General features: G+C 36.4%; 1 protein-coding gene across 3 annotated transcripts in view; it reads left to right on the forward strand.

The window, feature by feature from the left end:
- The window catches only part of LOC137251077 (otoferlin-like), a 635,511-nt gene that overhangs the window by 146,888 nt on the left and 464,424 nt on the right, over nucleotides 1–24,199 (forward strand). For all 3 annotated transcript variants that reach the window (XM_067785043.1, XM_067785044.1, XM_067785045.1), the window contains 2 exons: nucleotides 6,715–7,040; nucleotides 23,678–23,736. In XM_067785043.1, the coding sequence (XP_067641144.1) occupies nucleotides 6,962–7,040; nucleotides 23,678–23,736 (138 nt within the window). In that variant the 5' untranslated portion in view covers nucleotides 6,715–6,961. The remainder of the gene's footprint in view (nucleotides 1–6,714; nucleotides 7,041–23,677; nucleotides 23,737–24,199) is intronic.

The raw sequence follows: 24,199 nt of genomic DNA on the forward strand, positions 1-24,199 counted from the left end.
AGCGAAATGCAAAATTGCGCCCTCTTGTTGCAAAAGTTTTGCTTGAACGAACAGGATTTTTCCAAAGTTAGTAACACTTTGTTCAAGTTTTTATGAATTTTCACTCACGCGAACGAATCTAATAAGATAATAAAATACATCCTTTTTAGTGTTGATGTTTCCGACAAAATAAAAGGTTGAGTTGTTTTGGAATCGTTTCAACTTAAAGTGTTACTAAAATTAAACTTGCCGAATTATATGTAAAGTTACTCCAGTGGTGAATTACCTTCCTGCGATTTGATTCTTTACTTTTCTATAACTTACAAGTTCTCTTTTTAAAATATTACGTCAAACATTTATAATACAGGTTTTGTTCGAAACAATCAAGTGTGGCAACTACATGCGAGAGAAGAAATTGAGAAGTAGCTGAGCTGTAACTGAGAGAATTGAGAATCAGTTTTGTGACTACTATATTTATGTAGCAAGCATGCGTATTTATGTATTCACATATTTACGTATTTATATGGCGGCCGCCGTGGTGTGATGGTAGCGTGCTCCGCATAGCACACCGAAGACCCTGGGTTCACACCCCGGGCAAAGCAATATCAAAATTTTAGAAATAAGCTTTTTCAATTAGAAGAAAACTTTTTTTCATTAAAATTAAAAAGGAGCACGACGCAAATTGGAAGATCGGCCCGTCCGTCCGTCCGTCTGTCCGTTAACACGATAACTTGAATAAATTTTGAGGTATCTTAATGAAATTTGGTATGTAAGTTGAACGAAATCGGACTATAACCACGCCCACTTTTTCGATATCGAAAGTTTCGAAAAACCGAAAATTGCGATAATTCATTACTAAAGACGGACAAAGCGATGAAACTTGGTAGGTGGGTTGACCTTGTGACACAGAATAGAAAAGTAGTAAAATTTTGGACAATGGGCATGGCATCGCCCACTTTTAAAAGAAGGTAATTTAAAATTTTTGCAAGCTGTAATTTGGCAGTCGTTGAAGATATCATAATGAAATTTGGCAGGAACGTTACTCCTAATACTATATGCGTTCTAAATAAAAATTAGCAAAATCGGATGACGAACACGCCCACTTAAAAAAAAAAAATATTGAAGTCAAATTTTAACAAAAAGTTGAATATCGTTCCTTTATATAAGTAAATTATGTCAACATTCAACTCCATTAATGATATGGTGCAGCAAAAGACAAAAATAAAAGAAAATTTCAAAATGGGCGTAGCTCCGCCCTTTTTCATTTAATTTGTCTAGGATACTTTTAATGCCATAAGTCGAACAAAAATTTACCAATCCTTGTGAAATTCGGTAGGGGCATAGCCTCAATGACGATAACTATTTTATGTGAAAATGGTCAAAATCGGTTGAAACTACGCCCAGTTTTTATACATAGTCCTCCGTCTGTCCTTCCGGTCGGCCGTTAACACGATAACTTTAGCAAAAATCTTTATATCTTCACTAAACTTAGTTCACGTACTTATCTGAACTCACTTTATCTTCGTATTAAAAATGGGCGAAATCCGACCACTTTTTCGATATTTAAAATTTCGCAAAATGGAAAAATGCCATAATTCTATACCAAATACGAAAAAAGGGATGAAACATGGTGATTGGATTGGTTTTTCGACGCAAAATATAACTTTAGTAAAAACTTTGTAAAATGGGTGTGACACTTACCATATTAAGTAGAAGAAAATGAAAAAGTTCTGCAGGGCAAAATCAAAAGCCCTTGGAATCATGGCAGGAATATTGTTCGTGGTATTACATATATAAATACCTTCTTTTAAAAGTGGGCGGTGCCCTTTGTCCAAAATTTTACTAATTTTCTATTTTGCGTCATAAGGTAAACCCACCTACCAAGTTTCGTCGCTTTATCCGTCTTTGGTAATAAATTTTCGATATCGAAAAAGTGGGCATGGTTATAGTCCGATTTCGTTCATTTTAAATAGCGACCTGAGATGAGTGCCCCGGAATTTACACACCAAATTTCATTAAGATAACTCAAAATTTATTCAAGTTATCGTGTTAACGGACAGACGAAAGGATATGACTAAATGATTTTCTTTTTCGCCCATATCATTTTGATATATAGAAGAAGTCTACCTTCTTACAATGGATAAGTTCATATTTATCCGATAGAATCAATTTTGTTGTTATCGATAATGTAAAGTCAGTGCCATATGTGGCTAGTTCGAGTGTGCCTCAAGGAAGTATCCTTGGTCCGCTCTTCTTTATAGTGTTTTTTAATGATGTCAGTGCTTGCTTTAAAAAGTGCGGTCTTCTTATTTATGCCGATGACTTGAAAATCTTTTTCAAAATAAAAAATGAGTCTGATATTCTTGCACATCAAACAGAATTAGTGGCTTTTAACGATTAGTGCAGCAGGAATAGGCTCGCTCTCAATGTCAGTAAATGTTACAGTGTTAAGTATTCTAAATTAAACTTACTCACCATTTATGTTCACTGAAAACTTAAATTTTATAATCCCTAAAACGTATTCTTTATTGGCATTTATAAAAAGAAATGGCTCAAAGTTTAGAGACCCATATAGTAAAAAGTTATTGTATAATGCGTTTGTAAAGTTAAGGCTGGAATATGGTCCTATAATCTGGTGTCCATATTATGAGGTTCACAGTAAAAGGATTGAACGATCCCGTCATATACATCAAGGTCTAAGTTAATTAATCTGCATACATTAGAGAGTAGAAGGGTAATTTCTTCTATTATATTCATTTATGATATTGTTAATGGCATTATCGATTGTCCAATACTTCTTGCATTATTGAACTTTCATGTGCCACCACGTAACTTACGCCAACATAATGTGTTTACTATTGAAAAGTTAAGATCTAGTTATGCGATGAATGCTCCAATCACACGCACTCTAAGTGTAATCAACTCTATTAATTTCAGTCACTGCATTGACTTTTCTATATCTCGAACTTCCTTTAAAAATATGTTATTTTCTGTTTTAAGCTAAATAGTTTAGTACTATTCATATACATATGTACACATGTATCCATATGGAATCTAGTCTGTAAGATTTTTGTAATCATAGACTTAAAAGAATAAATATGAAATATGAAATAGCTCGATTAATTTATGCCGCTACGGCGTACCCTTATGCGAACAAAACTAATATACTCTGTGAGCTCTGCTCAGCTGAGTATAACAATTGCTAACAAAATATTAATAGTGGTAATGAAAAAGAAGCAAACATTGTTGCTTCAAGTTATCAGAAAATCGTATGAAAACAACTTCAAATTTAAAGCTGAATCTATTTAAAACAAATGCTAAGTTTCTATACTCAGCGTGCTTTTCACACAGAGTTTATTAATTTTGATTGGATAATGGTTGGTTGTACAGGTATAAAGGAATCGAGATAGATATAGACTTCCATATATCAAAATCATCAGTATCGAAAAAAAAATTTGATTGACCCATGTCCGAACGTCCATCCGTCCGTTGTCCGATAACAAGATAACTTGAGTAAGTATTGAGATATCTTCACCAAATTTGGTACACGAGCTTATCTGGGCACAGAATAGATTGGTATAAAAAATGAGCGAAATCGGATGATAACCACGCCCACTTTTTCTATATATAACATTTTGGAAAACACAAACAATCTGATTATTTAGTAATACACCTAGATACATTTTATTTGAAATTTGACGTGTGGACTGATATTGAGACTCTTGATAAAGCTTTGAAATAAATGAAATTTGTGATAAAATCAATTTTACAAATATTATTAGTCATAAATCAAAAATCGTTAAAACTATCGTAACAAAATTCGGCAGAGAGGTTGCCTTTACTATAAGGAATACTTTAAAGAAAAATTAACGAAATCGGTTAAGGACCATGCCCACTTTTATATAAATGACTTCATATCAAATTTCAATAAAATACCTCAAAATTTACTAAATTTATCGTGTTTACGGACAGACGGCCAGACGGACATGGCTAAATGAATTTCTTTTTTCGCCCAGATCGTTTTGATATATAGAAGTCTATATCTATCTCGATTAGTTTATGCCGTTACGGGGTACCGTTATGTGAACAAAATTAATATACTCTGTGAGCTCTGCTCATCTTAGTATAAAAATACTTTTTATTTGTTATTTGATTCTTCCTCCGAATCAAAGATACATTTTATTTGTTATTTGATTCTTTGGTCAGCCATGAGAAAACGACCTTGTAAGTGAGAAAGCACATGGCCATAACAATATTTTCATTAAAATTAAACAGCATAGTAACAATTTCACAGATAAACTTAATCGCATCACAATTTTGGTTATTGAAATAACTAATTTCTTTTTCACACAGACCCACTTCATTCATCAACGAACATCTGTGAGCAGCCAAAAAAAAAATATTACGGTTTTACGTGCCTACTTAGGTATAGATTTTGCGCCTAACCAAATATGTGTCCCTATTTGAAAAAGCCATTACTATCTTTTGTTGCAAATGTATCGAAAATAAAATTGTTTGGTGTTTTTCTATTTATTGCAAAATACTGACAATAATTTATTTTTGATTGTCATTTGTTACTAGATTTTTATGTTCATTAGACAGTCAATAAAGCAATATTGAGATAAATAAGGGTTAATGTTTTGTATAGAAGATTGAGTTCAATAAGGGCTTTAATGCAGAAAGCTTTACTAATTATTTCATTAAGCCTCTGTGTCAAAAGCCAATATTTTTCTGCAGCCTGAAATGTCAAAATTAATTACATTCGTTTCTACGTCTGCCCAGTGATTAGAATCACTAAGAACCAAGAACTGGCAGCTCATTCCCGTTTTATTGTGAAAGTAACGCATTCCTGCGTTTTGTTTGTTTTTATTAAATCTGCATGTGTTTGTAAGTAAATACTCACAGTTACATATTATATTCTAATTTACATAAAATTAAATATTTTAAGTAAATTATCAAGCACTTAAAGGGCTCGTTTTTTTTTTTGTAGTAATTTTTAAATCAGCGGCCAAATCGTAACATCTGTTATCGTATAAATCATCACGTAAAAATATGATTTTCGGATTATGACATACGTCAACTTACTACTTCCCTGCAAAAATCGCGCACATGCATGCATGGAGTACTCGCTATGGACCAAGCGAGTGCTCCAAAATTAACCACAATTCATACAAAAAATGTGGTCCAATTAACATTGCGATGTCCTAGGACTGGACCATATACTCCAGCTCAGCATTACATCAGAGTAATCCATGGAGTATCCACATGAATAAACATCGTGTAGTTATTACAATCGTTAAAAACGACCAATGATCGGCTTATAATATGTTCGTGTAGAAACGTGAGTTGGTCCAAACTGGTGATTTCATTGAGTATTTAAGTATATTGTTACAATAGATGAACAAATAAAATATAATAACGAATTTCAACTTGGCTTAATCCAAGCCAAAAGGAAATAATGGCGGAATTCAGGGCATCGACTGGCTTCAAATTTCCAGAAGGTAACTAAAAGCTGATTTAGTTCGGCGAAGTCTCTTCAAGAAACTGCAATAATTTTTTGTTACAAAGAGATAATACGTAAATGATATTGTAACGAGTATTAGCAGCACTAAGGGATACTATCATCTCTAAGCCGATGCTAAGCAGTGACTTGTATGCACATCAATAGATCAATCATTATGTCAACACATATGTACGTACACACAGCGGAGAAGAGACGCACAAACCCATGCAGATATCTTATCTGAGATGCTCCCAAAAGTATGCAATTATAATTGTGGAAGTGTCGCTCACAAATAAACGCGCATATGAGAAGCTATACACGTGCGTCTGTAGTTATAATTTTATAGCAGTAACTAAGTAAATTCTGGAAGCGCCTAGAAGATGCAACGAGGAAATCACAGAGCATAAAAGGCAGCAACAGTAGAGGCGCGACAATCAGTTTGATTTAAGCAAGCTATTGTTTGTGAAGTATCAGTGTAATTGTGAAGTACTTTAATAAAGGCCATTTTGCATTATTGAATATTAGAGTTATTTATTCAACAGTTTAGCGATACGAACGTAGGCAGAAGGTTTCAAATACGAGGAATTTCAGTAAATTCGTTACAATATGCTTACGCTTTGTTCAATAAGTCCAATTGAAATATGCGTAAGCATATCATTTATGTATTATTTCTTTGTAACAAAAAATTATTGCAGTTTCTTGAAGAGATTTCGCTTAACTTAAGAAGGTTTTAGTTACTTTCTGGAGAAGTTAAATTTGAAGCAAGCCGATACCAAAGCGGGTGCCTCGTCATGAATTTCACCAATAATTCCTTTTGGCTTGGATTAAGCTTGTTTGAATTCGACCTTTGTTAATAATAAGAGTTTGAAATTTGTTATTATATTTTATTTAAGAATTTATTTTAACAATTTACTTACATGTTCAATGAAATTTTTGTGTATACGATCGAATAAAAGTGGAACGTAATGTGTACGTTCAGTCACTCGCCACTTATGTTGCGATCCAAAATTACAATCGAGATAGTACGTTCATGTATGTCATAATCCGAAAATCATATTTTTACATGACGAGTTGTACGATAACGGATGTTACGATTTGGCTCCAGCAAACAATGCTGAGAATAAATTTATGCTATGTTTTTTTTTATAATTCTTCTAATCTACTTTTCCATATAAATATGTTTGCATTTGAAAAAAAATAACTTACAAAATTTTCTTATTTTCCTATTTTAGATTAATTCATAAAAATTTACTTTGAATTCGGCGATGGGAGTGCAGCAAGACAGTGAAGAAAGTCGATAAAGCATAAAAGCAAAATTTACGAAAAGCAATAAATTACAAGGGATTAAATCAAAAATAGAATTATAGAATTGTATATAAAATTTAAAAAAATATATATATACATAAATAACGTTTATCTGTAAAATCAAAACAAGTATTAACTACCAACGCGCTCATCAAATAACACCAAAGGTTCAAAATGTCGTTAACTGTAAAAATAGTGCAATTCCAATTGCCAAAAGCAAAGTCAAATTTAATCGCAAGTGTGGAATTTCGAGGTAAGTTTTCGTTCTCACCCTAGGAGCAAGCCGAATTCAGTAGAGGTGGTGTTATCCCTGACAGCTGATTGCTTCTTCTTCATAATTTTCCATACAAAGCCTTGTACAACAATATGTCAGTTAATCGAAGTCTATGAAAATTTTCTTTTCACTTGACATTCTTCTGCACGGCGAACTGATTGAATTCGCTTTGCCACCACCTGTTCGCCTTGCCCTAGTAGAGTTACATTTTTATTGAATATATGTACATAAATAAATAATTTTAGTTGATATGAGTTGACAATATAAATAGAACTTTCAAGTGTAAGTTCTGGCGTAAGACTTTGTTATGGGCATATTTAGTCAGTGGGGGTATTGGTTGAGTTGATATGGGCGCAATGAAATATTGGGCGAAAATCTCAGGAAGTAAACAAAGCAACGAAAGCTGAGATTAAGAAGAATAAGTGAAGGATAGTGGTAGAAAATGGTAGGAGAAAATAATTAAAGACAAACAGGGAAGAAAAGAAAACGTGAAACAAAGTGACAAAGGCATTGTTAATGATGAAGGGAAGGCAGATATGTAAACAACGGCGGGGACAAAGACGAAAAAAGTAATGAGAATGGTTATAGTTACGGCTAATGTTATTACGGCTTCGAATTGCAATTAATGTTTAGCCATATTCACAGCTAAAGTTTCTGATCCGACACTGTTACGCTGCAAAAATCGTTGGATCATGTGGTCCACTTGTGTCATACTGGAGTACTCCATGGATTACTCTGATGTAATGCTGAGCTGGAGTATGTACATATATGGTCCAGTCCTAGGACATTGAAATATTAATTGGACCATATTTTTTGTATGAATTGTGGTTAATTTTGGAGCACTCGCTTGGTCCATAGCGAGTAAGCCATACATGCATGTTACGGTTACTGATTCTGCGGATAAAAAAATGTACGTAAATTCCTTCAATTGGTAACAAGTTAAAAACTGAAATAACCTAGAACGGTTACTGTCAAGTAAAAATTATGAATCTCGGCTCAGTCTGTATAAACGTAATTAAACAAAACAATCTCATTCCATAAAAAAGTAAAATTTTATTATTAAATTACGTAATGTCCCATTCTAGAAAACTGGTAAAATTCCAAGAAGTATAAGTCTAGCTGGACTGCATCCGCGCAATGAAATGAAAACAATCTCAAAATGCTCCAAAAAACAATCTAAACAATTCAAAAGTAGTCCAAAAGTTATGAAGTGAAAGTTCCGAAATAATAGGACAGAGGTGCAGATGCTGGCATTTGCTGATGGCATTGATATCATCGGCCTGAACACTCTCGCCGCGGTAAAGATGGGTTTGCTGGTGAATGAGGAAAAAACGAAGTACCTGCCGTCATCGAGCAAAGAGTCAGCGCATATATGCGCCTTGGCAACCACGCTACTGTTCGAAATATTAAAAGCCTTTGTTTATTTGGGAACCAGCATCAACACTAACAGCAACATCAGCTCTGAAATACAGCGAATAATCACTCTTGCCAATAAATGCTACTTTGGACTAGGTAAGCAGTTGAAAAGTAAAGTCCTCTACAAGTCACTTATCATGGCTCTACAAGTCACTTATCGTACCGGTCCTGCTATATGGTGCAGAAGCATGGACCATGACAACATCAGATGAAGCGCTCTCAGAGTGTTAGAGAGAAAAGTTCTTCGAAAGATTTATGGACATGTACACGTTGGCTATGGCTGATGAGCTGTACGAGCTTTACGTAGACATCAACATAGTCCAGCGAACTAAAACGCAGCGGCTACGCTGGCTAGGCCATGTTATGCGAATGAAAGATAACGCTCCGGCTAAGAAAGTGTTTTTATCGGAACCCGCCTATGGAAGCAGAGGAAGAGAGCGGCCGCCACACCGTTGGAAGGACCAGGTGTAAAACGATTTAAGCTCCCTTGGTGTGACCAATTGGCGCCAGTTGGCAGAGCGAAGAAGCGACTGGCGTACCTTGTTGTACGACCATAACAGTTTTAAATGGTTAAACGCCAATCATGTATGGTTTCAAAATGATTTCGGAACAGCCCCGGAGTGTTCCCAAAAGTTATTACGAAATATTCACGAGAAAGTCCGCTAATGCTCCGAAACAGTACCTACTGTTATGATTACTGAAGCAGTTCCTAAATGGTGCCGAAATGATTTGGGAACGTGAATAAGAAAGTTTCAAAATGCTCTCGAAACGGTCTCCAAGTAGTACCAAAATGATCATAGGATAATCCCATAATAAACTCTACACAATTTCTAAATAATCCCTAAACGGCCTGAAAAAAACTCTGAAACCATCCCAAAATAGTCTTCAAATGATCTAAAAACAGTATCGAACTTATGGGGAGATAGCCCAGAAATGATCGCGAAATAACTCAGGAATCATCCAGAAAACAATGACGAAATAACCCAGGAAAGTCCCCAAATGTCCACAGAAGGCACAAAATCATCCTGAACATTACCCAGAATCGGTCTTGAAACAGTTTGTTATGATAATTGAAGCAATCCCGACATACTCCAAATCAATCCAAAATGTTAAGAGAAAGTTCCAAAATTATCTTAAAATGGTACCAAAAATATTCCAGAATATTTATAAGAAAATCACCAAATGCTCCCAAAAATCGCCTCCAAGTGCCCCCAAAGTATCACGAGTTAGTCCAAAATAAAACCGAAAATATTTCTAAATAGTCTTAAAATCAATTCCATAAACGCCCCCGAAAGTCGCCAATTGATCTCGAACACTACACCGAATCGATTTAGCAACAGTATCGATATGATCTCTTAAATAATCTCGAAATTATCGGCAAATTTTCTCGAAGCCATTTCAGAATGAGACGGAGAAAGTTTCCAAATACTCCCCAATCAGGTCCAAAATAATCATGGGAAAAGCCCTGCAATAAACCCGACAAGATTTCTAAATAGTCACCAAATGGCCTGAAAACTTTCGAAATTATCAAAAACCAATCTAAGTTATCCAAAAACAATCTCGAAAGTATGGGCAGATAGTCCCGAAATGATTGCGGAATAACCCGGGAAAGACTTTAATGCTCCTGAAAAAAAAAAACAAAATGATCCCGAACTCTACCCCGTATCAGTCTGAAAACTTAATCATCAAAGCAATCTCGAAATGGGCAAGAAAACCAAACGCTTTGAGATAGCTCCGAAGCTACTTATCTGGAAATGCTTTCGAAATTATTTCATGATTGCGGAACAACCCAGGAATCATCCTGATCCCAGTTCCGAAATAATTCCGGGAAAGCACGCCTAAACCATCACGAACTAAGCCAGAAAACATTCGGTGGAGATAGCCCCTTAATGGTTCCGACATATTTTCATGATTGTGGTACAAGCCAAAAACCATTACGAAAACAATTCCGGAATAATGCCGACAGAGCCCTTAAATGCTCCGGAAAGTCACCGATATAATCCTTAAAATAATCCAAAACTGGGCAAATAGCTTTGCAAGTATCTGAAAATTATCTGGAAATTATTTCAGATTGATACGGAGAAAGCCCCTAAAAACCATACCAAAACTGGCACGAAACAACCCTAAATTCAATAAGAAACAGTTCCGAAAAAATCTAGATATAAACCTAATACAATCTGCAATGATCCCAATATAGCTTAATTATATTGAAAACAAACTTTAAATTATCCGAATGTATTCCCGTAATCATTCAACCACCTGAGATGTTATTAGCATCACGCAGGAAAGGGAAAAGCGTATTGACTTCCCCATATGAGCTAATGGAATTTTCCTACTCAGCGTGCTTTGCACACAGAGTATATTAAATTTGATTGGATATCGGTTGGTTTTATAGGTAAACGAATCGAGATAGATATAGACTCCATATATCAAAATCATCAGTATCGAAAAAAAATTTGATTGAGCCATGTCCGTCCGACCGTTAACACGATAACTTGAGCAAATATTCAGATATCTTCACCAAATTTAGTACACGAGCTTTTCTGGACTCAGACTAGATTGGTATTGAAAATGAGCGAAATGGGATGATAACCACGCCCACTTTTTATATATATAACATTTTGGAAAACACAAAAACCTATTTATTTAGTAAATAATACGCCTAGAATGTTGAAATTTGACATGTGGACTAATATTGAGACTCTTGATAAAAATTTTAAATTGGGCGTGGCACCGCCCACTTGTGATAAATTCAATTTTACAAATATTATTAATCATAAATCAAAAACTGTTAAACCTATCGTAACAAAATTCGGCAGAAAAGTTGCCTTTACTATAAGGAATGCTTTGAAGAAAAATTAATGAAATCGGTTAAGGGTCACGCCCACTTTTAAATAAAAGATTTTTAAAAGGGTCGCGGACGAATAAAATAAGCTATGTTTTTGCAAAAAAGAGCTTTATATCAATGGTATTTCATTTCCCAAGTGGATTTATAACAATAAATAGGAAAAACTTCAAATTTAAAAAATGGTCGTGGCACCGCCCCTTTTATGACTAAGCAATTTTCTATGTTTCGGGAGCCATAACTCGAAGAAAAATTAACATTCGCAACGAAATTGTGTACACATATTTTCCTTACAGCAGAAAATATTTCTAGTAAAAATGGACGGGATCGGTTAAAGACCACGGCAACTTAGATATAAAACAAGTTTAAAAAGGTCGTAGACCACGCTTTTTACTGTGAAATAAATTATTCTGCTAATAACTTAAATTTTATAATTTTATTTTGAGGTGATTAACTATAAATGATTGTTTTACCTTCTACTACTGTTATATAAACTCTTTTTAATTGAAAATTATTTTCTATTTTTTAGTTCGGTTAGCTATAAAAGCGTGTTTTTTTAGTTTTTTTAAACTATTATTTATTTTTAATTTTTTAGTTCAAGTAATTTTAAAAGTTTTAGTCGAGAGTGATGAAACCTCGAAACGCTACGGTCCATGGATGAATCCAACCCCACGGCACCGGAAAGGGCCAAGACGCAGGGAGGCTGGACGCTGTCTTTCGCCGAAATTTCCAAGGGTCGGCAGATCAAACCTATGGCCATTCAAAGTGGTAATAAGGCCAATTGACCTTATGGCCGTTGACCTTATGTTACCACACCATCACATTAATGCATTGCCATCGACCCTTGATACGTGTGCAAAGTCTCAATCAAACTTATGGCCATTCAAAGTGGTAATAAGGCCAATTGACCTTATGGCCGTTGACCTTCTGTCAACACACTATCATATTAATGCATTGTCATCGAGCCTTGATATGTGTGCAAAGTTTCAATCAAACTTATGGCCATTCAAAGTGGTAATAAGGCCAATTGACCTTATGGCCGTTGACCTTATGTCACCACACTATCGCATTAATGCATTGTCATCGGTCCTTGATACGTATGCAAAGATTCAAATTAATCAGACTTCTATAAACCGGTGAAAATTAAGCTCAAAGATTCCGCTACATACAGGCCAAGCTAATAAAAGTGTGTTAATAAAGGAATGCGTTTTTCGCATTATGGGCAAGGTTTCAAATCTATGGCCATTTGGGGTGGTCATAAGTTCAATTGCCCTTCTGTCCGTTAACCTTATGTCAACCCACCATCACATTATTGCATTGTCATCGAGCCTTGATACGTGTGCAAAGTTTCAATCAAACTTATGGCCATTCAAAGTGGTAATAAGGCCAATTGACCTTATGGCCGTTCACCCTATGTTACCACACCATCACATTAATGCATTGTCATCGGTCCTTGATACGTATGCAAAGATTCAAATTAATCAGACTTCTAGAAACCGGTGAAAATTAAGCTCAAAGATTCCGCCACATACAGGCCAAGCTAATAAAAGCGTGTTAATAAAGGAATGCGTTTTTCGCATTATGTGCAAGATTTCAAATCTATGGCCATTTGGGGTGGTCATAAGTTCAATTGACCTTCTGTCCGTTAACCTTATTTCAACCCACCATCACATTATTGCATTGTCATCGAGCCTTGATACATGTGCAAAGTTTCAATCAAACTTACGGCCATTCAAAGTGGTAATAAGGCCAATTGACCTTATGGCCGTTGACCTTATGTCAACACATCATCATATTAATGCATTGTCATCGAGCCTTGATATGTGTGCAAAGTTTCAATCAAACTTATGGCCAGTAAAAGTGGTAATAAGGCCAATTGACCTTATGGCCGTTGACCTTATGTCACCACACCATCACATTAATGCATTGTCATCGGTCCTTGATACGTATGCAAAGTTTGAAATTAATCAGACTTCTAGAAACCGGTGAAAATTAAGCTCAAAGATTCCGCTACATACACGCCAAGCTAATAAAAGCGTGTTAAAAAGGGCTCCATTATGCTCTTTCGTAGATGTGCAATGCATCCACTTCTATCCTTAATAAAGGAATGCGTTTCTCGCATTATGTGCAAGGTTTCAAATCTATGACCATTTGGGGTGGTCATAAGTTCAATTGACCTTATGTCCGTTAACCTTATGTTACCACACCATCACATTAATGCATTGTCATCGACCCTTGATACGTGTGCAAAGTTTCAATCAAACTTATGGCCATTCAAAGTGGTAATAAGGCCAATTGACATTATGTCCGTTGACCTTATGTCAACACACCATCATATTAATGCATTGTCATCGAGCCTTGATATTTGTGCAAAGTTTCAATCTAACTTATGGCCATTAAAAGTGGTAAAAAGGCCAATTGACCTTATGGCCGTTGACCTTATGTCACCACACCATCACAATAATGCAATGTCATCGCTCCTTGATACGTATGCAAAGTTTGAAATTAATCAGACTTCTAGAAACCGGTGAAAATTAAGCTCAAAGATTCCGCTACATACAGGCCAAGCTAATAAACGCGTGTTAATATAAAATTGAAGCTCACGCTGAGTATATACTGTTCGGTTACACCCGAACTTAGGCACCTTTACCTGTTAATTTTACTAGCATCTTTGAAGGAGTAATTGAACTAATGTTTAATCAAGTATACAGATCAGCAGGTATAAAATTGGGGAGCACAGTAGTTTTAAAAAATAAATGCAATGTGCGAAAGCCTCCCAAGAGATTTTATTCCTAGCTTCTCTTCCAATTTGCGTTGTGCTAGAAAAACTTGTTTCTAATTGAAAAAATGTGTTTCTTTGGACATAGGGGTGTGATATCATGGTGCATTGGTAGCATTTGTACTCCTTTATTCCTTTATTTCGTTTAACTTCCCAAATTCTTGCTAAATTCCAATTATCTATTTCCTGCCTATCAATGTCATACTTAAACCTCTTATTTGCAAAACTTACTAGAAGCTTTAGGGCTGGAAGATGGCTTTCAAACTACACATTTACTTACTTTGGACGTCACTTTATGCAGGAGCTCATCGCATAAATGTGTATGTATATTTATGTCCAACTGCCTTCATATTTATTCTAACATGGCTTATTTGCCCCCATCAGCTCGCCATAAGGACTAAACTTTTATGTTTCTGCTTCGCGCGATTGATATTGCAGCTAAAAGATACTGCAACCAGAGACAATTTTAAAGTAGAGATGTTGCATGAACGAAAAATAGTGTGAAGCAACTTCACAAAACTCTAGTAGGTCACATTCACCACTCACCACAGCAGACTGTGTTAAACTACCACTGTCTGTATTTGTTATTTAACAATTATTTGTACACTTTTTATTAAGCTAATCTGTTTAGAATTTTAATTTTTACACTCTAAAACATCAATCAGTGTATTTTGTGTGCTTAAATTATGTTAAAAATTGTGCTAAAGTTTTTGGTGTGGTGAAAGTAACCTACTAAAATTTTGTGAAGCTCCGCTGCTTTCCACTGAACAAAAAAGTCAACTGGCAACATTTATTTATCTGCATGTGAATGTGCGGCAGCCGTGGTGTGATGGTGGCGTGCGCCTACCACAACGAGGATTCTGGGTTCACGCCCCGGGCAAAGCAACATCAAAAATTTTAGAAAAAAGATTTTTCCATTAGAAACCAATTTTTCTAAGCGGGGTCGCTCCTCGGCAGTCTTTGGCAAGCACTCCGATTGTATTTCTGCCATGAAAAGCTTCTCAGTGAAAACTCATCTGCCTTGCTGGTGCCGTTCGGAGTCGGCATAGAACAAGTACGTCCCGTCCCGCCAATTTGTAGGATAAATTAGAATGAGCACGACGCAAATTGGAAGAGAAGCTCGACCTACACTCTCTTCGGACGTTATCGCGGCTTAAATTTTTTTTACAATGTGCGAATATGTATATATATTTATCAAAAAAAAAAAAATGTTTGCCAATAGTACCGCGGGAAAATTACAACTATGAAGGAATATTTGTAGCGAAAGCTAGCGACAGCAATAAAGACACACACACACACTAAAACAAACCCAAGGATATTTAACTTGGTCACCAAGCATACAAAAAACTTCGTAATAAAATGTTGACAATGCTGCTTGCAGAATATTTTTCTGCATTTTTTCTTGCTCTCCTGTGCTGGAGTGAATTTTAAATATTTTGCTTTCACTGAACCCCTACCAGACAGGTTATGATAGTGGGCACCTTGGTAGTGTGGATATTGCATTCATACATACATACATATTTCTGTTCTCAAGCATTTTTTCAAATTTTTTATACTCAGTTGAGCAGAGCTCACAGAGTATATTAAGTTTGATTGGATAACGGTTGGTTGTACATATATAAAGGAATCGAGATAGATATAGACTTCCATATATCAAAATAATCATGATCGAAAAAAAATTTGATTGAGCCATTTCCGTCCGCCCGTCCGTCCGTCCGTTAACACGATAACTTGAGTAAATTTTGAGGTATCTTGATGAAATTTGGTATGTAGGTTCCTGAGCACTCATCTCAGATCGCTATTTAAAATGAACGATATCGGACTATAACCACGCCCACTTTTTCGATATCGAAAATTTCGAAAAACCGAAAAAGTGCGATAATTCATTACAAAAGACAGCTAAAGCGACGAAACTTGGTAGGTGAGTTGAACTTATGACGCAGAATACAAAATTAGTAAAATTTTGGACAATGGGCGTGGCACCGCCCACTTTTAAAAGAAGGTAATTTAAAAGTTTTGCAAGCTGTAATTTGGCAGTCGTTGAAGATATCATGATCAAATTTGGTAGGAACATTACTCCTATTACTGTATGTACGCTTAATAAAAATTATCAAAATCGGAGAAGGACCACGCCCACTTTTAAAAAAAAAATTTTTAAAGTAAAATTTTAACAAAAAATTTAATATCTTTACAGTATATAAGTAAATTATGTCAACATTCAACTCCAGTAATGATATGGTGCAACAAAATACAAAAATAACAGAAAATTTCAAAATGGGCGTGGCTCCGCCCTAAGTCGAACAAAAATTAACCAATCCTTTTGAAATTTGGTAGGGACATAGATTTTATGACGTTAACTGTTTTCTGTGAAAATGGGCGAAATCGGTTGATACCACGCCCAGTTTTTATACACAGTCGTCCGTCTGTCCTTCCACATGGCCTTTAACACGATAAATTAAGCAAAAATCGACATATCTTTAATGAGCTTAGTTCACGTGCTTACTTGAACTCACTTTATCTTGGTATGAAAAATGAACGAAATCCGACCATGACCACGCCCACTTTTTCGATATCGAAAATTACGAAAAATGAAAAAATGCCATAATTCTATACCAAATACGAAAAAAGGGATGAAACATGGTAATTGGATTGGTTTATTGACGCGAAATATAACTTTAGAAAAAACTTTATAAAATGGTTGTGACACCTACCATATTAAGTAGAAGAAAATGAAAAAGTTCTGCAGTGCGAAATAAAAAACCCTTAAAATCTTGGCAGGTATTACATATATAAATAAATTAGCGGTATCCAACAGATGATGTTCTGGGTCACCCTGGTCCACATTTTGGGCGATATCTGGAAAACGCCTTCACACCACTCCCTTTTAAAACTCTCATTAATACCTTTAATTTGATACCCATATCGTACAAACTCATTCTAGAGTCACCCCTGGTCCACCTTTATGGCGATATCTCGAAAATGCATCCACCTATAGAACTAAGCCCCACGGCCTTTTAAAATACTCATTAACACCTTTCATTTGATACTCATATCGTACAAACATATTCTAAAGTCACCCCTGGCCCACCTTTATGCCGATATCTCGAAAAGGCGAACACCTATAGAACGAAGGCTCACTCCCTTTTAAAAATACTCATTAACACCTTTCATTTGATACCCATATCGTACAAACAAAGTCTAGAGTCACCCCTGGTCCACCTTTATTGCGATACCTCGAAAAGGCGTCCACCTATAGATCTAAGGCACACTCCCTTTTAAAATACTCATTAACTCCTTTCGTTTGATACCCATATTGCACAAACGAATTCTAGAGTCACCCCTGGCCCACCTTTATGGCGATATCTCGAAACGGCGTCCTCCTATGGAACTGAGGATTACTCCCTTTTAAAATACTCATTAACACCTTTCTTTTGATACCCATATCGTACAAACATATTCTAAAGTCACCCCTGGCCCACCTTTATGCCGATATCTCGAAAAGGCGAACACCTATAGAACGAAGGCTCACTCCCTTTTAAAAATACTCATTAACACCTTTCATTTGATACCCATATCGTACAAACAAAGTCTAGAGTCACCCCTGGTCCACCTTTATTGCGATACCTCGAAAAGGCGTCCACCTATAGATCTAAGGCACACTCCCTTTTAAAATACTCATTAACTCCTTTCGTTTGATACCCATATTGCACAAACTCATTCTAGAGTCACCCCTGGTCCACCTTTATGGCGATATCTCGAAAATGCATCCACCTATAGAACTAAGCCCCACGGCCTTTTAAAATACTCATTAACACCTTTCATTTGATACTCATATCGTACAAACATATTCTAAAGTCACCCCTGGCCCACCTTTATGCCGATATCTCGAAAAGGCGAACACCTATAGAACGAAGGCTCACTCCCTTTTAAAAATACTCATTAACACCTTTCATTTGATACCCATATCGTACAAACAAAGTCTAGAGTCACCCCTGGTCCACCTTTATTGCGATACCTCGAAAAGGCGTCCACCTATAGATCTAAGGCACACTCCCTTTTAAAATACTCATTAACACCTTTCTTTTGATACCCATATTGTACAAACAAATTCTAGGGTCACCCCAGCTCCACCTTTATGGCGATATCTCGAAACGGCGTCCACCTATAGAACTAAGGATTACTCCCTTTTAAAATACTCATTAACACCTTTCTTTTGATACCCATATTGTACAAACAAATTCTAGGGTCACCCCTGGTCCACCTTTATGGCGATATCTCGAAAATGCGACCACCTATACAACAACCACCACTCCCGTTTAAAACCCTCATTAATACTTTTAATTTGATACCCATATCGTACAAACAAATTCTAGGGTCACCCCTGGTCCACCTTTATGGCGATATCTCGAAACGGTGTCCACCTATAGAACTAAGGCCCACTCCCTTTTAAAATACTCATTAACACCTTTCGTTTGATGCCCATATTGTACAAACAAATTCTAGGGTCACCCATTGTCCACCTTTATGGCGATATCTCGAAACGGCGTCCACCTATGGAACTAAGGATTACTCCCTTTTAAAATACTCATTATCACTTTTCTTTTGATGCCCATATTGTACAAACAAATTCTAGGGCCACCCCTGGTCCACCTTTATGGCGATATCTCGAAACGGCGTCCACCTATGGAACTAAGGATTACTCCCTTTTAAATACTCATTAACACCTTTCATTTGATACCCATATCGTACAAACGCATTCTAGAGTCACCCCTGGTCCACCTTTATGGCGATATCTCGAAAAGGCGACCACCTATACAACAACCACCACTCCCTTTTAAAACCCTCATTAATACTTTTAATTTGATACCCATATCGTACAAACAAATTCTAGAGTCACCCCTGGTCCACCTTTATGGCGATATTTCGAAACGGTGTCCACCTATAGAACTAAGGCCCACTCCCTTTTAAAATACTCATTAACACCTTTCGTTTGATGCCCATATTGTACAAACAAATTCTAGGGTCACCCATTGTCCACCTTTATGGCGATATCTCGAAACGGCGTCCACCTATGGAACTAAGGATTACTCCCTTTTAAAATACTCATTATCACTTTTCTTTTGATGCCCATATTGTACAAACAAATTCTAGGGCCACCCCTGGTCCACCTTTATGGCGATATCTCGAAACGGCGTCCACCTATGGAACTAAGGATTACTCCCTTTTAAATACTCATTAACACCTTTCATTTGATACCCATATCGTACAAACGCATTCTAGAGTCACCCCTGGTCCACCTTTATGGCGATATCTCGAAAAGGCGACCACCTATACAACAACCACCACTCCCTTTTAAAACCCTCATTAATACTTTTAATTTGATACCCATATCGTACAAACATATTCTAGAGTCACCCCTGGTCCACCTTTATGGCGATATTTCGAAACGGTGTCCACCTATAGAACTAAGGCCCACTCCCTTTTAAAATACTCATTAACACCTTTCGTTTGATGCCCATATTGTACAAACAAATTCTAGGGTCACCCATTGTCCACCTTTATGGCGATATCTCGAAACGGCGTCCACCTATGGAACTAAGGATTACTCCCTTTTAAAATACTCATTATCACTTTTCTTTTGATGCCCATATTGTACAAACAAATTCTAGGGCCACCCCTGGTCCACCTTTATGGCGATATCTCGAAACGGCGTCCACCTATGGAACTAAGGATTACTCCCTTTTAAATACTCATTAACACCTTTCATTTGATACCCATATCGTACAAACGCATTCTAGAGTCACCCCTGGTCCACCTTTATGGCGATATCTCGAAAAGGCGACCACCTATACAACAACCACCACTCCCTTTTAAAACCCTCATTAATACTTTTAATTTGATACCCATATCGTACAAACAAATTCTAGGGTCACCCCTGGTCCACCTTTATGGCGATATCTCGAAACGGCGTCCACCTATGGAACTAAGGATTACTCCCTTTTAAATGCTCATTAACACCTTTCATTTGATACCCATATCGTACAAACGCATTCTAGAGTCACCCCTGGTCCACCTTTATGGCTATATCCCTAAATGGCGTCCACCTATAGAACTATGGCCCACTCCCTCATAAAATACTCTTTAATGCCTTTCATTTGATACACATTCCAGGGTTTCTCTCGGTTCATTTTCCTACATGGTTATTTTCCCTTATGTTGTCACCATAGCTCTCAACTGAGTATGTAATGTTCGGTTACACCCGAACTTAACCTTCCTTACTTGTTATATATATAGATAAGTAAATTATGTCAACATTCAACTCTACTAATAATATGGTGCAACAAATTACAAAAACAAAAGAAAATTTCAAAATGGGCGTGGCTCCGCCCTTTTTCATTTAATTTTTCTAGATACTTTTAATGCCATAATTCGAACAAAACTTTACCAATCCTTGTGAAATTTGGTAGGGGCATAGATTCTATGACGGTAACTGTTTTCTGTGAAAATGGGCGAAGACGGTTGCAGCCACGCCCAGTTTTTATACACACTCGGCCGTCTGTCCTTCCGCTCGGCCCTTAACACGATAACGTGCGCAAAAAACGATATATCTTTACTAAACTTTGTTCAGGTACTTATCTGAACTCCCTTTATCTTTGTATAAAAAATAGCCGAAATCCGACTATGACCACCCCCGCTTTTGCGATATCGAAAATTTCGAAAAATGGAAAAAAATGCCTTAATTCTATACCAAATATGACATGGTAATTTGATTGGTTTTTTGACGCAAAATATAACTTTAGAAAAAACTTTCTAAAATGTGACACCTACTATATTAAGTAGAAAGTAGAAGAAAATGAAAAAGTTCTGCAGGGCAAAATCAAAAGCCCTTGGAATCTTGGCAGGAATACTGTTCGTGGTATTACATATATAAATAAATTAGCTTTACCAGGCGCACGTTGTAGCGCCCGAGATCGAATGGATGTTGCGTTATTTTTTCTGTTTTGTTTGTTGATAATTTAATTTATTGTTCTGTAAATTAAATAGAATTTTGTACGCATATTTGGTGAAAATTAATGTTAAAACATTTTATTCTTGTATCTTATTGTATCTTATTTTATATTATTGTATTGCTTTTACCGCTGATGATTGTTGCTTTGATTACATTCCGAAGAAGCATGACTGGTGAGCCAATTTTAAAAGTTGATATATGCGCAGGCATTCCTTTTGGTTCTAAGGAGTATAGAAATTCATTTGGATAATTCACAATTTTATCTTCATCTGTAACTGTGTCGATCGATTTATATTTCGTCACTTCACCAGGAAATTGATTTTGAATGCGATCATTAATTTTGTTAACATGATCATTTTTGGGAGCTAAGATAGTTCTTTCGCATAGCCAAAAACCAAAAACATTTAAATTTAAAATTCTTAATTCTGAAATATGAGAAACTTTCGTCTTGATCGAAGGAACCTCGAGCCAAAATTTGGGGATGATCGAAGTATAGCAAACACGTTTTCATAGGGAACACACACACAGAATTTGATTTTTATAGAAGATGTATTTAGACTGAAACTAAACAATTTTTTTAACAGCGGCAGATTACTAAACGTCTAAAAGACATAACAGCTAAACTCAACAATGCAGTAAAACTTTAGGTGTTAAAATAACTTAATTGTGTACGGCAGCCATAGTTTTTCCCCATTCCACATTTTACTGGAGGTTTTAGGACTTAACGTCACATAGCTCCTTACCAATTTTAATTATCCTACCATTACGACATCCAGATATATGCAGTATAATATATCCATTTGTATGGGAGGTGCCACGCCCCCTTTTTGCAATTCCACATTTTTTTGGTGGTGTTAGGGATTGACCTCATATAACTCCTTACTGAATTTCAATGTTCTGGCATGTATACCTTCAAAGTTATGCAGTACCAAAGATTCCATTTGTATGGGAGGTGCCACGCCCCTTTTATATATCGAAATTATTTTAGCTTAAAACCTGCCCGTTGATCGAAGGAACCCATAACCAAAATTTGGTGATGATTGATGTGTGGGAAATACGTTTCCATAGCGAACACACATTCACAGAATTTGATTTATATATATATATGGCTAAACCGATTTGGGATTTCAAAATCAACTAACCATCTTCTCTCCTTCCTGTATCCTTCCTAAAAATTTCATGGCAATCTGTCGAGCCGTTCTCGAGTTATGGAGTGACAATCAAAATGTACACTTCTTTTTATATATATAGATTAGCGGTACCCGACAGATGATGTTCTGGGTCACCCTGGTCCACATTTTGGCCGATATCTCGAAAACCCCTTCACACATACAACTAAGGGCCACTGCCTTTTAAAACCCGCATTAATACCTTAAATTTGATACCCATATCGTACAAACAAATTCTAGAATCACACCTGGTCCACCAATTTGGCGATATCTCGAAAAGGCGTCCACCTGTAGAACTAAGGCCCATTCCCTTTTAAAATACTCTTTAATACCTTCCATTTGATACCCATGTCATAGCAACACCCAGGTTACCCTAGGTTCATTTTCCTACATGGTGATTTTCCCTTATTTTGTCTCCACAGCTCTCAACTGAGTATGTTATGTTCGGTTACACCCGAAATTAGCCTTCCTTACTTGTTTAATTTGAATTTTTTATGTTCTTGCTTTGGGTATTTGCACAGTTCTACATTAGACCAACCAGAAAAAAATAAGTCTATTCTTTTTTTAGCCTATAGGCTTCTCTTTACGACCTAAACCATTTTCCTGAAAATTTTGTGCAAAAACATTAGCACAACATTAAAAAACAATTAAGGAAGGCTAAATTCGGGTGTAACCGAACATTATATACTCAGCTGAGAGCTTTGGAGACAAAATAAGGGAAAATGACCTTTTAGGAAAATGAACCTAGGGTAACCCGGGATGTGTTTGTATGACATGGGTATCAAATGGAAAGCATTAAAGGGTATTTTAAAAGGGAGTGGGCCATAGTTCTATGGGTGGACGCCTTTTCGTGATATCGCCATAAAGGTGGACCAGGGGTGACTCTAGAATTTGTTTGTACGATATGGGTATCAAGTGAAAGGTGTTAATGAGTATTTTAAAAGGGAGTGGGCCTTAGTTCTATAGGTGGATGCCTTTTCGAGATATCGCCATAAAGGTGGACCAGAGGTGACTCTAGAATGTGTTTGTATGATATGGGTATCAAAGTAAAGGTATTAATAAGAATTTTAAAAGGGAGTTGTGGTAGTTGTATATGTGAAGGCATTTTCGAGATTTCGACCAAAATGTTTTATGATATCACTTGAGTCACTTCGAAGAACGGGTTGTTGGAGGGGAGAGCGAAGAGCATTTTTACAAAGATTAGCGCCCAAAAAGTTGTATCAAAAAGTTCGGAAAAGGTGCAATTGGCAAGTCCAGGTTGAACTCATGTAAGGCTTAAAAGGTTGCCATATGCCCTTTTAAATAAAAGCAGTTTAAACACATCCAGAAAAGATGCTGACTTTTTACGGTTAAATTTAAATACTTCGTTAAATACATAAATATTTTTTTATATTACAGGAGTTTCCCATATAACACCGGAGCTTAGTGCAGACACAAATGTTATCGATGTTAACCAGGTAAGTAAGATTTTACGCATACTCTTCTCTGAGGCCATGTTTATACATACATACTTATCTACAATAAATGCACGAATTTTAAAATTTCTCGATTATTCCTTGTCTTTTGTTATCGGTTCAAATCACGGAAATATCAAATAAATAAACTTCAATATTCTGTATAGCTGGCGGCCGCCGTGATGTGATGGTTGCGTGCTCCACCTATCACACCGAAGATCCTGGGTTCACCGCCCGGAAAAAGCAACATCAACATTTTAGAAACAAGTTTTTTTAATAAGAAGAAAATTCTTCTAAGTGGGGTCACCCCTCGGTAGGGTCTGGCAAGCACTCCGAACGTATTTCTGCCATGAAAAGCTTCTCAGTAAAAACTCATCTGCCTTGCAGATGCCGCTCGGAGTCGGCATTAAACAAGTAGGTCCCGTCCCGCCAATTTGTAGAAAAAACTAAAAGGAGCACGACGCAA

This window comes from Eurosta solidaginis, chromosome 4 (genome assembly GCF_040869045.1).
Source record: "Eurosta solidaginis isolate ZX-2024a chromosome 4, ASM4086904v1, whole genome shotgun sequence".
Taxonomy (NCBI): Eukaryota; Metazoa; Arthropoda; class Insecta; order Diptera; family Tephritidae; genus Eurosta; species Eurosta solidaginis.